Here is a 16,554-nt window from a genome sequence, read left to right as displayed (position 1 = left end):
AAAACCAGGCACTCATAAAGAATACTAAGGAATGCTCTAGTAGGAGAGAATTCTGACTCTAGTCTGACTTCTCCGAGGCAGAAACCGACCCTGTAGTGAAATCCAATTACAATATCCTCTTGCTTTATTTGGAAATGAAGGATTTTTCCCAACATAATTAAAAAAAAAAAAAAATTCAGGAGGCAATATTCCTGAACAAGGGACCCTGAATAAAGAATTTGTAGATGTAATTTATCTGCCTCAGGATACAACATAGAAATGATGCAGTGAGGGCCTACCTTCCTAAAGTAATAGAATGGTCCTTTATTCTAATATTCTTTATTCAATATCTAAAGATTATTGGCCATACATTGGCTGGTAGCAGCTACTCCCATGAAAAAGTAAAATCATTCTACTGTAGTGCCAGTTGCTCAGGCCACATTTGGGATTTTCTTAGCTATCCCTGATAATAGGACCCCACAAGTGGAGTGCCAGACTTCCTAGCTCAAGTAGGAGGTGGCGGCCGGGATAAAAGTGGCCCTGCCATTAAACGTGCACTGGACACACGGCTGCTGGGCACCTGGGGCCTCAGCAGGCTCTGTATGAGGAAAGAGAAGGATTAAACCAAGCCTGGCCTCCCCAGGGTTCACTCCCAGCTCTTCCTAACGTGGCGCTTCAGCCATCTTAATGAATGAATAAACTCAACTACCTAGATGTATACTCAAAACTAAAAGCAAAACAAAACAAAGCCCTGATATCATGAATGAGTGTGCATTGACCATGGCTTTGGTTATCTGCATAAAGTCATCTGCGGAGATTTAGCCCATGGGTAGTTTTAAGTCACTGTAAGTAAGTAAGCAGCCATGATATTGGAGATTTATTTCCCATGATGAGAAATATTTGTGGGTCACTTAGTGCAAAATAACAGAAGGAGAGAATGATGTATCTCTACTAGGCATTTCAAAAGTGCAGTATATCATCACATGCTCTAACTGAAGAAACAGACATTTGCCTGAAACTTGCAACAAAAATGCCATTTTTCTAAATTTGATAACAGTTTTTATCTTGGGACGTGGGAGTACGGGGAGTGGCTTAGGACTTTTACTTTCTACACTCAACACGTCTGTGATGTTTAGAGACTTTAATAAGAACCATGTATCACTTTTATAATTAAGCAATTATAACAAAAATCAAGTAATAAATATTGTTCTACATCATAAATGCTGAGTCAACCCTTGTTTAAAAACAAGAGAGAGATTCAAAAAAAAAAAAAAACAAGAGAGGGAAATATTTTTAAAGGAAAACAAATCAAATGTGATAAACTCAGTGCTGCCCCTATAGAGGGACAGCAAGGTGACTGTGACAGGTCTGCTCCCGAGGTGCTTTCTTCTGACAGAGTCCGGTGGTTTCTCAGTCTGTGACCCACATTTAATGAGCCTCTTTAGTTGGCCTTTCCCCGGGTTCACTCACAGTTCTTCCTAGATAATCTCAAAGCTCTCCTGCTGGAGCAAGTGTTATTTTCTAGGCAGCTCTCACCAAAGGGCAGCCTAATAATTAACAAGCTTCAGATCCAGAGGCTTCAGGGTCTCATTTCTGGCAAAGGATGTATGTGCCACACACAATAACACTGTCAAAACTTGCTGTCTTCTAAGGAGATTTTGACATCGTAACAAAAGAACTCAGTATCCTCCTAAATATTTACTTCTCCTCTGAGAACAACTCTTAAGGGCTCAGGGATTGTGTCACTCCTTGCAGCAAAATGAGGGTCTGTTTTCTGTAAAACTGTGAAGCTGTGTTTTCAGGGTTCGCTCTTTCATTTCAGATATTTCACATGTTACCAGGTTCTAAGGTCAGTTGCACTATACAGTCAGCTCTCCTTATCTGCAAGTTCCACATCCACAGATGCAACCAACCGTAGATCGAAAATATTTGAAAAAAAAATTCCAGAAAGTTCCAAGAAAGAAAACTCAAACTGCATGCCAACAACTATTTACAAAACATTTACATTGTATTAGGTATTATAAGTAATCTAGAAATAACTTAAAGTATATGGAAGGATGTGTGTAGGTTTTATGTAAACACTACTCCATTTTATATAAGGGACTTGAACATCTGAGGATTTTGGTGTCCATGGGGTCCTGGAACCAATCTCGAGGGACTGTGTATTCCAGACAAGGGGATCTGTAATTCAGCCTGCATATTTAGAATTAAAACGGACTCCTAAACTTGCAAAGCTTTAGAGACTTGAAGAGGAATAGCATCCCATGATAGGAAATAACAATGTGCGTGATAGAAAATACAATAGCATTCCATGATAGGAAATACATTTCCGATGTTCTCCGGGTTTAGCTTGATTTGGAGAAAAGGCGATGTTAACTTCAGACTTTAACAACCAGATATTTTAGATGAAGTGCTTGAATGTCCAGAAATATCCACAGAGCTTCCTGCTGTGGTTTGATCCGTAATACCTCTCTCTGACATACCTCATTTGACATTTTAGGAGTTCGTGATGATCGTCGTCTTTGGTTTGGAGTTCATCATTCGAATCTGGTCTGCAGGCTGCTGTTGCCGGTACAGAGGATGGCAAGGAAGACTGAGATTTGCCCGGAAGCCCTTCTGCGTTATAGGTGAATATCAAAGTCCTGGATACCTAGATTTATGACAGCACATCCTTTTCTTCTGTTTCCGGTATTGCAGCATTTAGTTAATGTTGAAAGCTAACATTCATGCGTTATTCACCATGGGCCAGCAATCTCGTGTTTTGAAAGTGCTGACTCATTTAATCCTCTTCATAACATGATGAGGTAGGTATTTTTATTATCCCCATTTTACAGATGAAGAAACTGGGGCACAGAGGGGTGAAGTGAGTTGCTAAAAGTCATGCAGGTAGTTAGTGGTGGAGCTGGGATTTGAGCCAGATGGTCTGGCTCTAAAATACCCACTTGTGTCAGGTTAAGTTATGCTGAAATACATGGTTCTCGAGTGTCGCCCTGAGTTTGGGAGCATTGATTTCACTAAGGACAAAGAAAGACCCCTTTTTGCTCTACAATGTAAGCAGTACCCCTTTTATGCTCTTGATCTGCTGGAACGTATAAGTGTAGTTGTCCTGGTAAAGCATGTTAATGAGCATGCCTCAAGAATAATTACAAGTATGTTTATGCACGGTGACTGTTAGACCTGATAAAGTGTTTACCCTCTGAAATTTGAGTCCCTACCCTACAGTCCCCGAATAAATATCACATCCCTGCAGCTCCCTGGCTGCCGTCCTTTCAAAGAGATTCCATTCACCTGGGTACCAGCCTGAAATTATAAAACAATTTCAGAGTTAAGATCTGGCACCTCCAAGTAATATACTTAAAAGTGGATCATAAAATTGAAAACCTTAGTCAATTGTATCTCAATTTTCAATTAATCGATTAATTTTTTAAGTAAGTTGTCTACATCATGGCCCTTTATCCCTAAATATTTCAGTGTGGGTTTTCCAAAATAAGGACATTCTTTTACCTAACCTTCCATAAATTGGACATTAACACAGTACCTTAACTAATCTGCTGGTTGTATCGCGGTTTTGCCATTTGACCCAATAACGTCATTTGTAGCATTTTCCCTCCAGGGCGGGACCCAGTCTGGGTCACAACTGTGTCTGGTCATCACGCTTCTTTGGTCTCATTCATCTAGAACCGTTCGTCAGCCTTTCTCTGTCTTTCCCAACACTGACATTTTTGAAGAATTCGGCCTATTTTTAAGAAATAGAATGTTATTCCTTTGGGGAAAGAAAAAGAAAACCCTGTATACAAAAGCTTGTTGTTATTGTTGATGTTGTAGTTGCTGCTGTTATTCAACAGCTACGTTTGGTTTTCTTGCTCTTTTTTCCTTCCCACTTCTTTGGTAGCCATTCAAATCCAAATGCTGAAAGTTCTCGGTGAGGTTTACTTATTTCAACTCTTTCCAATCTGAGAAAGTGGGGTTTTTATTTACAAGCTAGTTTAGACTAAGCTCTTCATCAGCAGCTGGTTTGCCATTGTTTCAGGAGTTGGGAATTGTTGAGCACCTTTAGTTTCCTCCCTAACCCCTATTCCTTAAGGAGGAAGTGGAGAAACCCCCTCCACGGGGACTGTAAGAGCAACCCTTTGTCCCATCTTTTCTCCCAGTGCGGTGTGAGTGGCGCATGTCCTGGGCACAGGGAAGCGGGAGGGCTCCCCACACGCATGCCCGTTTCCAGAGCCACCGTTCCTTCAACCAGACGTTATGGACATGGGGCTGTGCGTGAAGCCCTGCGGTTACCGCAGTGAATCTGGTGCAATTCTAAGTTACATCAACCTTGAAACATCTTGTTTGGCCTTCACTAACGCAGTCTGTTTGTCCGGCTGCCCCTCTTCTGCCAGAGAGGCTTGGAGGAAAGTGGGCGCCAACGCCCGGCCTTGCAGGTCCACCCAGCCCCCAGGCGGGCCCACCCAGCTCTGCGGGGGTCCACCCAGCCCCTGGGGTGCATCAGTGAAGGCACTTGATTTTCCTCTGGAGGTTTTTCCTCTTTTTTAATTCCCTGCTCAAGCTACACCACAAACCACTGTAACTCGATGTGGAATTACGGCACAAGACCTTCCTGTCCTATGAGGGACCCAAACAAAACCATTCACAAGGTAGATGGTTTGGCCAGGGCTCACTCAGCTTCTACAGGATAAGGTTGGTTCACGGATGACTGCAGGAATCTTCCATTCCAGGCTTTAAAACCAATTTAAAATTGGTTTTATTCCAATTCCAGAGGCAGTGCCAATGTATTTCTGGCTTCTAAGGTAAAAAGCAGATTCTCTCCCAGACGCCTGCTGCCCTTTGATAGCTGTTCTCAGCTACGGATACATCAGCACATCTTAGTCTTTTAATCTTTCTCTTCCTGTCTCGGATCCGTTCAGGTCTTGGTGTAACGCATGGCTCTGAAGACGACGTGTTGTCGTCTGTAACTTAGCCACCTTTGCGCCCGTCAACTGTGACCTTACAGATTTAGTGTGACACGGTTTAGGTGTGGCTGGAGCTTAGTTACCGCTTCAGGCCTTTTCTTCGTTTGGATATTTGACCTCTAGTGAATCTGTCGCTTTGGAAGAAAATTTCACGGATAAATATATAATGAATCCCCATTAGAACAAAAACAAGATTTGTACTTACATTTAGGATAACTATGCACTTTTCAGTCTTTTTTTTGAGGTATGTGTAATGGTTTGATTCATGGTCCAGATGAAGCAATGAAACGGTGAAATGTGTTCACACGTGGGTCTTGAGGATGAGGTCAGTAAGATGTAACCTACACAGAGGAACCGAGGTCACCTGCCTGAAGGCGGCAGGCTGTAGCAGGTGGCTGCTGGGGCCCTTTCTAGGCCTGCTTAATAGGCCCATAAAAAAATGATTGATGTCAGGGGTTAAACGATAAAGCAAAATGTAAAGTGAACCCTGGATTTCCCTCGTTTGGCCTAATTTACCGTGGCAAAATGGACAAAGAAGTAGCATCTCCCTCATCTGTCCGTGATAACTGTTGTGAGTTTGGAAATGTAGCTAACCTCTCTCAAGACTCCATGTATCTGTAAGATTTGGTTACTCTGAACATGCCAAATACACAGCCAACACTTTTAGAAGGCTTGAGCATTCAAGAAAGGATCCAGAGAAGACTGGTAGCCTGCCTGTGCCTGCAGCGCGGGGGGTGCTTTCTGGAAGCACCCCTGTGTTGCTCTCTCCAGCTGAAACAGACCAAAGCTACTACAGCCGTCACCTAGCGAGCCCTGCAGACCAACTGGTAGTATTTGGACACAAGGTGATAGAGGCCCAGGAGCTGATTCCCAAAGACTGCAGAACTTCCCCTCCTGACCTGCCCACCCCTCCACCCCTGCACTGGAGCCAGAACCAGGGCATTTCCAAATATTGTTGATTTGAGAAATCATAAAATCATTATATTCTTGGGTTTGAAAAACATATTTTAAACAACTGTAACCTAAGGGAAGAAAAAAAAAATCTATTCAATTGTTTTTTAATTAGATGCTCTCTTTCGTTACCATGTTGATTTATCTCTGTTTGATTTGAGGAGTTTGCTTTGAAAACTGGTAAAAGCTTATCTTGAATTACAAAATTCTTCCTTATACCTATGCGTTCAATTTACATCTCTCCCCTAAGACGCTGTTGAAATAACATTTCTACATACATCTGGGGGCCATAATCGCTGCCCTACGACTGGGAGAGTCAAGTACATTTGGGGATATCTAACGAGCTGCCCTCATTCACCTGGACCGGCTGCTTTCTGATTTCTCTACATTCAGACACAACTCATTCCCTCCATGGCCTCAGTATTGAGAACGTGTGAAACAACCTCGAAGACTGAGTTCACAGTCACTCCTTTTCTAACTTCCGTTAAGGACCTACCTGAAAGTTGCAAACCATACCAAAGGCTGGTGCTTAGATCGCGACAAGGAGCCTGATGTGTCAGGAGGCCAACCGGTTCCCTGTAGCCGCGGCTTTTCTGGATGCCCCAGTGACTCTGTCTACAGACATACGTAACAGGGCCATACTTCTCAGTCCTGCAGTGCATCTCAGGGAAGCAGAAAGCACCAGCCTGTGGTTAATCGTGGATCTGTATTTGATGCTAAATATCAGTCTGTTTTTAATTGCTATTTTAGCAGTTCTCCTTCAGTGTAATATTTCCACAAGAGGATGAAAGAGGCAAATCTCAGCATGGATATTTCCCCCTGAATAGAGCATATATGCCTTTGACATGCAATAACAGTCACTCCTGAAAATGCCAAGTGTATTTTTTTAATGAGAAGAAAATAACCAGTGTCTTCTTTGGCTAAAACAAAATTGGAGCCTTTATTAAAATCAACCACACAGCCAAGGCCACTCTAATATATCTGTGAGTTCATCCTATTAAAAGGCAGCTTCAGCTGCTAATGTGTTGGAAAGCTGTATCAGAGACTCTCAGACTGCCACTGGTTCTGAACTGAAGACTGAGACACCATTTTTCTACCTCTCCAGGTTCTCCATCTTTGGTTCCAGGAGACATACTCAACTGCGTCATTTTCTACACCTTCTAATCTCCTCTGCCCTTTAGTAGAAGTTATGTTCTCTTGGGTTATTTCCTGTCAGTCGTATACTCTTCTGCTGTTTCTCTTTCCATCTAAGTGTTCAAACTCCGGTGCATGTGGTCACCTCCATGTGATTCACTGGACCATCTGAGGACCACTGAACCCTGTTGGGTTGATTGACCACAGAACATTAAAGCCATTTCAATCCTTCTAATTAATAAGAGCTGATATTTATTGAGACTTGCTACATAATGGGTACTGCTCTTGAACTCTATAAATACTGTCTTATTTAATCCTACATGAGTTTTATAATATCCTTTTTAGGGATGAGGAAGTAAGCTAAGGCTTAAGAAACTTGTCCAGAGTTAGAAAGATGGTGAATGAAAGAACCAGGATTTCAGTCTAGGAAAATATACCTACCTGATGAGCTCTTTTCACTCACAACACTCCTGACACCTAATATGTGGCGGTTGTTCCCCACACCAACCAATTCTCCAACTTTCCGGACACCAACTGGGTGTTCAACAACTCAGTACAATCCTGACACTAACAACTGGTACTAGCACCGACCCCGCAGGTTCAGGGCTTAGTCCCACAGGACTTTCCCTCCTCGACATCAGATGCCAGCCACAGTGAGGTGCCCAGGCTAACACACCTCTGCCTGGCTGACTACAGTTTGGGGGCTCCAGTAACTCCCCACCTCACTAGAATGACACAGAACTCAAGAAAGTGCTGTACCTTATATTACATTATATTATATTATATTGTATTATATTATATTATAGCTATAATCCAAGAACAGCAGCCAAATGGAAGAGGCACACAGGGCAGGTATTTGGGGCAAAGGACTGGGTAACATGCAGTTTCCATGCCCCCGCCAGGCACCCCGCCTCCCAGCACCCATGTGTTTACCAACCCAGACACTCTCCAGTACCCATGGTTTAGAGATTTTCATGGAGCTTTCACTCCAAAGGCACAAGTGATTAAATCATTGGCTACTGGGGATGGAACTCCATCTCCAGGCTCCTTTCCCTCACCAGAGGTCCAGGGTGGGGCTGGCCCTCTCATCCCGCCTTTGTCTTTCTGGTCACCAGTCCCCGTCTTGAAGCTCTCTAGGGAACCCCAGCCACCTCGTTATCGTACAGAAGGCACTTGTCATGCCAGAGATTCCAAGGTTCAGGAGTGTGTGCAAGGAACCCAGAACAATGGGCAAGTATCTACTTCCCAGAGTACCACACTACCAACTGTGAGAAGATTGTGCTTAGTGTTCATTAGTATTTTTAAATTAAATTTAGTTAACCTTGTCCATTGTCATCAACTTACATTTATAGTATTCATTATTTGTATACAAATATTATCATTTCTAATCTGAAATCTTTGAATAAGAAGCCAGACTTCACAAAATGACATTAATTGCAGTATCAGCCTTAAATATTAGCCTTATTATTTCAACTAGATCAGGTTACCTGTGCTGCTCTCCAACCTAAAGAAGAAATTAAACCCTAAAGTAGACTTACTTGCCTCATATAGGACTGCATACCCTTTTGATCAATGTTATCATGAGGTCCCTGGGTATTTCTTAATTGGAGGCATCTCCGGATAAGTGATATCACTCCCAGAAATGCCTTCGCATGTTTGTTCATGTTAGTAGACCCTTGGAGACCTGTTTAGGTCACTGTTGACCTGGTGCACAAATTTGAACTTATAATATAGTTTGATCAGCTGGTAAGACTTGACCATATAGAGAATACGCTTAGAGGAAATGGATAGCTAAAGATTATTTCCCACTCCTTCTATAAACTTCAGTGGCGTACTACGATATATTGTACTAATATTCTGTACTTTCAAATGTTATGTAAGAAAATTCATTCACAGACAGAGCACTTATTATGTACCAAACATGACCCAAAGATGGATAAAACATGATCCCTGCCTGTAAGAGTACAGTCTCCCATGCCCATGGAGAAGGAGGGACACTAATTACGTTGATTCAGAGCAAAGGTGATGGAGGTAGAAGCAGTCTGGACAGAAAGGTGTAGAACATCATGACCGACTGAGCAGAGGAGTGAAAGATCCCCTGCATTCTGAGCTCAGTCACCCAGAAAATGTCTACACAGTGTCCACTATGTCCAGGCACGGTTGTAGATGCCAGGGATGCTGTGTGGCCCTAAATGGGCAGTGTCCTCCTTCCTGTCAAGGTAATATTCCAGTGGACAGAGAAAAATAATATGCAAACATATTTTTTAGAAACAAGATAATGTCAACTAGAGATAGCGTTATGAAGGATATAAACAGATTGGGGGCTTCTTTAGATCGGGTGGCCCAAGGGGGTCTTTCTAAGGAGTGGAACACTCAAGTCAACCTGAGTATTAGAGAAGCCACAATGAGAAGATGTGGGCACAGATCTCTCCAGGCCAGGGAGCAGGCATTGCAAAGGTTCTTGAGACCCAGTGAGCTTGGCTGGTACCAGGAAGAGACACATGGCCATTGCGGCTGGAGCTCAGTGAGAAGTGGGAGGTGATGGACGGACAGCCACCCCTGGGGGCAGTGGGGGCCGTGGGGGCTGCGTGAGGGTTTATAGTTGCCTGAGACAAGGCAGCGTCTAGGATGGGCCACCAGGCAAAGGTCCAATAGATTGCTGGTGGGCCTAATGCTAAATATTTGGGTTAAAAAAATTTTTGATCAGGCAACAAAAAGTATGGCTACATAAGGCTCTGGGTCTCTTGGTCATCTGTCTATACCTGTCTGAACTTCATATTGGAAAATACAAATCATTACCCATCCAGAAAAATATAAACCTGTCCCTTGGACTTTTCCACTCATCTATATATCTACCCTTAGAAACATGAAATGTCCAAACTGAAAAGAAACGTGTTATTTCCCGTGAGCAGCAGGAATTAAGAGAAGGTGATGAGAGCTCTCCCATTCCCCTTGGAAACTATCACCAGGAAGCAATTCCCAAGGGCCTCTTAGCAAAGGACTCTGCGGCATATACTTAGTTATGGCTGCAACACAGATTTGTTTCATTAAAGGTTATTGACTTCCTTTGAGAAATTGTCCCTTTCTGCCTTGAGATGTTCTCTGAAGACTCGCGATCAGTAGGAAGCATTAAGCTGTCTCTCTGGGGTCATTTTTCCGAGTGGTGCTTGGAATTTGCCAGTAGGAGCCCCCATAGCCTCAGTGGAAGTCGAGCAGTTCAGCGCCTGTACGCGCTGTGGAGATATTCCCGGCGCCGTTTTGCAGGGTTTGTGTCTTATTTTTAATAAATACCACAGAGCGCTCCATGCACAGCTGTGTGCAGCATTTGAGAGCTGGATAATGTGCTGTGCAGTGGGAGTCTTTTAAAATTAGATCTTAAAGCTTCTTTCATTCCTGCTAAGAATCTCAACAACAGTATAAATGCATCTTTAATTCGTCAAAGAATACCTTTCTGTAACGGAATTTGGAGCTCAGTTAGAACATAGAGCTCGTAAAGCAGCACCATGTCCCTCTGAGACGTTGCTTCTCTCACTCTGTAGACAGAAAAATTGAGGCCTGGCACAGGGCGGGTGCTCCGTGCTCAGCCCTCAAGTCAGCAGTGGGGCTGGAGCAGAAAGCCAGCCTCCTGTGGCTCACGGCTCTAAAGCACTACCTCTTGAGAGTCAAATTTAGTTACTGTATAGTCCATTTAATCTCCACACGCAAGAATAACGAGGGAGCAGGAAAAAGGAATTTATTAACAGGTTGGTGGGAGACCATGTGACATAGATTAGCAACTTTCTTGTCAGCGTGTTCTAGGTGGTGTCTGTTGCCGTGAGAGATTATCCTGATTCCACGGGCCGCAACTGGCAAAGGACTGCTTGATTTTTCTCACTTTGAAATATAAGTTAATGTTCCACTGGAAAGTGCTGCAGAACCACCATTTTTTCAGAAATAAAACTTCCTGATTTTTAAAAACAATAATAATAATAAGAGAAAAAAGAGTGCTTAGTTCCCCTCTGCACTCCTTCTGGGTAAAAAGAAAGAACCACATTGAATTAAATGCTCAACTCACAGCCTTCCTTGAAACAAGAGATGAGTGAGCCTTTGCTTCATTTTTGAATTTTGATTACTTTTCCACTAATCCACAGTGGCTGTGGACTTGCTGGACCATCTATGGCTTCTTTACTGCAGACGTATTAGAAAATGGACAACAGTTTAGGGCTGTATTTAGATAAGAAATCTTCCTTTGATGCTGAATATAACAGGAGGTTAGGATTTGGGCACTTGGTGTTACATGAACAGGAATAAAATTTCATGATTTAAAGTATAAATCATATTTACAAACTATCTCATATAACCCCCATAGCAATCTTACTGAAACTGAAAAAGAGGAGGATTCCCATTTTATATATTGAAAAACTGAGACTTAGATTAAGGGCCTTATCGAGGGTCACAGTGCATAAGCAAAGGAGTCAACAAAAAAAGAGAGATGTGCTCGCGTCAAGTCCCAACATCTTTCTATGACACCGTGTTATCACCCTGCATCACTCACATACGGCACCGCAGGAGCAAATCAGTAAACCATGTGACAGTCTGAGTCCCATCCCCAGATCTCCCCCGCCCCACAAGAGACACTGGCTAATGTGAAGTCTGAGACAAAATAGATTTTCGTTCCTTTTCCCAACAGTCATCTTCTTAAGATCTGGCCCTTTGTTACAACTTTTTATTTTGAAGTAACTTTAGACTTACTTAAAAGTTGCAAAAAGAATAGAGACGCACATTCACAGAAAGATAGACAAGATGAAAAGGCATAGGGCTGTGTACCAGATGAAGAAACAAGATAAAACCCCAGAAAAACAACTAAATGAAGTGGAGATAGGCAACCTTCCAGAAAAAGAATTCAGAATAAGAATAGTGAAGATGATCCAGGACCTCAGAAAAAGAATGGAGGCAAAGATCGAGAAGATGCAAGAAATGTTTAACAAAGACATAGAAGAATTAAAGAACAAACAGAGATGAAAAATACAATAAATGAAATGAAAACTACACTAGAAGGTATCAATAGCAGAATAACTGAGGCAGAAGAACGGATAAGTGACCTGGAAGACAGAATGGTGGAATTCACTGCTGTGGAACAGAATAAAGAAAAAAGAATGAAAAGAAATGAAGAGAGCCTAAGAGACCTCTGGGACAACATTAAACACTACAACATTTGCATCATAGGGGTCCCAGAGGAGAAGAGAGAGAGAAAGGACCAGAGAAAATATTTGAAGAGATGATAGTCGAAAACTTCCCTAACATGGGAAAGGAAATAGCCACCCAAGTCCAGGAAGCACAGTGAGTCCCATACAGGATAAACCCAAGGAGAAACACACCAAGACACATAGTAATCAAATTGGCAAAAATTAAAGACAAAGAAAAATTATTGAAAGCAGCAAGGGAAAAACGACAAATAACATACAAGGGAACTCCCATAAGGTTAAGAGCCGATTTCTCAGCAGCAACTCTACAAGCCAGAAAGGAGTGGCATGATATATTTAAAGTGATGAAAGGGAAGAACCTACAACCAAGATTACTCTACCTGGCAAGGATCTCATTCAGGTTTGATGGAGAAATCAAAAGGTTTAAAAACAAGCAAAAGCTAAGAGAATTCAACACCACCAGACCAGCTCTACAACAAATGCTAAAGGAACTTCTCTAAGTGGGAAACACAAGAGAAGAAAAGGACCTACAAAAACAAACCCAAAACAATTAAGAAAATGGTCTTAGGAACATACATATTGATAATTACCTTAACGTGAATGGATTAAATGCTCCAACCAAAAGCCACAGGCTTGCCGAATGGATACAAAAACAACACCCATATATATGCTGTATACAAGAGACCCACTTCAGACGTAGGGACACACACAGACTGAAAGTGAGAGGATGGAAAAAGATATTCCGTGCAAATGAAAATCAAAAGAAAGCTGGAGTACCAATACTCATATCAGATAAAATAGACTTTAAAATAAAGAATGTTACAAGAGACAAGGAAGGACAGTACATAATGATCAAGGGATCAATCCAAGAAGAAGATATGACAATTATAAATATATATGCACCCAACATAGGAGCACCTCAGTACATAAGGCAACTGCTAACAGCTATAAAAGAGGAAATCGACAGTAACACAATAATAGTGGGGGAGTTTAACACCTCACTAACACCAATGGACAGATCATCCAAAATGAAAATAAATAAGGAAACAGAAGCTTTAAATGACACAATAGACCAGATAGATTTAATATTTATAGGACATTCCATCCAAAAACAGCAGATTACACTTTCTTCTTAAGTGTGCACAGAACATTCTCCAGGATAGATCACATCTTGGGTCACAAATAAAGCCTCAGTAAATTTAAGAAAATTGAAATCATATCAAGCATCTTTTCTGACCACAACGCTATGAGATTAGAAATGAATTACAAGGGAAAAAAACGTAAAAAACACAAATACATGGAGGCTAAACAATATGTTAGTAAATAACCAAGAGATCACTGAAGAAATCAAAGAGAAAATCAAAAAATACCTAGAGACAAATGACAATGAAAACAGGACAACCCAAAACCTATGGGATGCAGCAAAAGCAGTTCTAAGAGGGAAGTTAATAGCTATTCAAGCCTACCTCAAGAAACAAGAAAAATCTCAAATAAACAATCTAACCTTACACCTAAAGGAACTAGAGAAAGAAGAACAAAGAAAACCCAAAGTTAGTAGAAGGAAAGAAATCATAAAGATCAGAGCAGAAATAAATGAAATAGAAACAAAGAAAACAATAGCAAAGGTCAACAAAACTATAAGCTGGTTCTTTGAGAAGATAAACAAAATTGATAAACCTTTAGCCAGACTCATCAAGAAAAAGAGGGAGAGGACTCAAATCAATAAAATTAGAAATGAAAAAGGAGAAGTTACAACAGACACCGCAGAAATACAAAGCATCCTAAGAGACTACTACAAGGAACTCTATGCCAATAAAATGGACAACCTGGAAGAAATGGACAAATTCTTAGAAAGGTATAACCTTCCAAGACTGAACCAGGAAGAAATAGAAAATATGAACAGACCAATCACAAGTAATGAAATTGACACTGTGATTAAAAATCTTCCAACAAACAAAAGTCCAGGACCAGATGGCTTCACAGGTGAATTCTATCAAACATTAAGAGAAGAGCTAACACCCATCCTTCTCAAACTCTTCCAAAAAATTACAGAGAAAGGAACACTCCCAAACTCATTCTATGAGGCTACCATCACCCTCATACCAAAACCAGACGAAGATACTTCAAAAAAAGAAAATTACAGACCAATATCACTAATGAATACAGATGCAAAAATCCTCAACAAAATACTAGCAAACAGAATCCAACAAAACATTAAAAGGATCATACACCATGATCAAGTGGGATTTATCCCAGGGATCAAGGATTCTTCAACTTACGCAAATCAATCAATGTGATACACCATATTAACAAAATGAAGGAGAATAACCATATGGTCATCTCAACAGATGCAGAAAAAGCATTTGACAAAATTCAACACCCATTTATGATAAAAACTCTCCAGAAAGTGGGCATAGAGGGAACCTACCTCAACATAATAAAGGCCATATATGACAAACCCACAGCAAACATCATTCTCAATGGTGAAAAACAGAAAGCATTTCCTCTAAGATAAGGAACAAGACAAGGATGTCCACTCTCACCACTATTGTTCAACATAGTTTTGGAAGTCCTAGCCATGCAATCAGAGAAGAAAAAGAAATAAAAGCAATACAAATTGGAAAAGAAGAAGTAAAACTCACTGTTTGCAGATGACATGATACTATACATAGAGAATCCTAAAGATGCCACCAGGAAACTACTAGAGCTAATCAATGAATTTGGTAAAGTTGCAGGATACAAAATTAATGCACAGAAATCTCTTGCATTCCTATACACTAATAATGAAAAATCTAAAAGAGAAATTAAGGAAACACTCCCATTTACCATTGCAACAAAAAGAATAAAATACCTAGGAATAAACCTACCTAGGGAGACAAAAGATCTGTCTACAGCAAACCATAGGACACTGATGAAAGAAATTAAAGATGATACCAGCAGATGGAGAGATACTATGTTCTTGAATCAGAAGAATCAATATTGTGAAAATGACTATACTACCCAAAGCAATCTACAGATTCAATGGAATCCCTATCAAATTACCAAAGGCATTTTTTACAGAACTAGAACAAAAAATCTTAAAATTTGTATGGAGACACAAAAGACCCCGAATAGCCAAAACAGTCTTGAGGGAAAAAAACGGAGCTGGAGGAATCAGACTCCCTGACTTCACACTATACTACAAGCTACAGTAATCAAGACAATATGGTACTGGCACAAAAACAGAAACATAGATCAATGGAACAACATAGAAAGCCCAGAGATAAACCCACGCACCTATGGTCAACTAATCTATGACAAAGGAGGCAAGGATATACAATGGAGAAAAGACAGTCTCTTCAATAAGTGGTGCTGGGAAAACTGGACAGCTACATGTAAAAGAATGAAATTAGAATACTCCCTAACACCATACACAAAAATAAGCTCAAAATGGATTAGAGACCTAAAGGTAAGACCAGACACTATAAAACTCTTAGAGGAAAACATAGGAAGAACACTCTTTGACGTAAATCACAGCAAGATCTTTTTTGATCCACCTCCTAGAGTAATGGAAATAAAAACAAAAATAAACAAATGGGACCTAATGAAACCTCAAAGCTTTTGCACAGCAAAGGAAACCATAAAGAAGACGAAAAGACAACCCTCAGAATGGGAGAAAATATTTGCAAACCAATCAATGGACAAAGGATTAATCTCCAAAATATATAAACAGCTCATGCAGCTCAATTTTAAAAAAACAAACAACCCAATCAAAAAATGGGCAGAAGACCTAAATAGACATTTCTCCAAAGAAGACATACAGACGGCCACGAAGCACATGAAAAGCTGCTCAACATCACTAATTATTAGAGAAATGCGTATCAAAACTACAATGAGGTATCACCTCACACCAGTTAGAATGGGCATCATCAGAAAATCTACAAACAACAAATGCTGGAGAGGGTGTGGAGAAAAGGGAACCCTCTTGCACTGCTGGTGGGACTGTAAATTGATACAGCCACTATGGAGAACAGTATGGCGGTTCCTTAAAAAACTAAAAATAGAATTACCATATGACCCAGCAATCCCACTACTGGTCATATACCCAGAGAAAACCATAATTCAAAAAGACACATGCACCCCAATGTTCATTGCAGCACTGTTTACAATAGCCAGGTCATGGAAGCAATCTAAATGCCCATTGACAGACGAATGGATAAAGAAGATGTGGTACATATATACAATGGAATATTACTCAGCCATAAAAAGGAACGAAATTGGGTCATTTGTTGAGACGTGGATGGATCTAGAGACTGTCATACAGAGTGAAGTAAGTCAGAGAAAAACGAATATCGTATATTAACGCATGTATG

General features: G+C 40.9%; 1 protein-coding gene across 4 annotated transcripts in view; it reads left to right on the top strand.

Moving 5' to 3' along the window:
* The window catches only part of KCNQ5 (potassium voltage-gated channel subfamily Q member 5), a 567,853-nt gene that overhangs the window by 417,436 nt on the left and 133,863 nt on the right, over positions 1-16,554 (top strand). For all 4 annotated transcript variants that reach the window (XM_082474194.1, XM_082474192.1, XM_082474193.1 and 1 more), the window contains exon 3: positions 2,480-2,606. In XM_082474194.1, coding sequence (XP_082330320.1) covers positions 2,480-2,606 — 127 coding nt within the window. The remainder of the gene's footprint in view (positions 1-2,479; positions 2,607-16,554) is intronic.

This window comes from Balaenoptera physalus, assembly GCF_965194825.1.
Source record: "Balaenoptera physalus genome assembly, chromosome: 9".
In the NCBI taxonomy this organism is placed as follows: Eukaryota; Metazoa; Chordata; class Mammalia; order Artiodactyla; family Balaenopteridae; genus Balaenoptera; species Balaenoptera physalus.
Note: the sequence above shows the minus strand (reverse complement) of the source record. Positions and strands in the feature narration are given on the sequence as shown.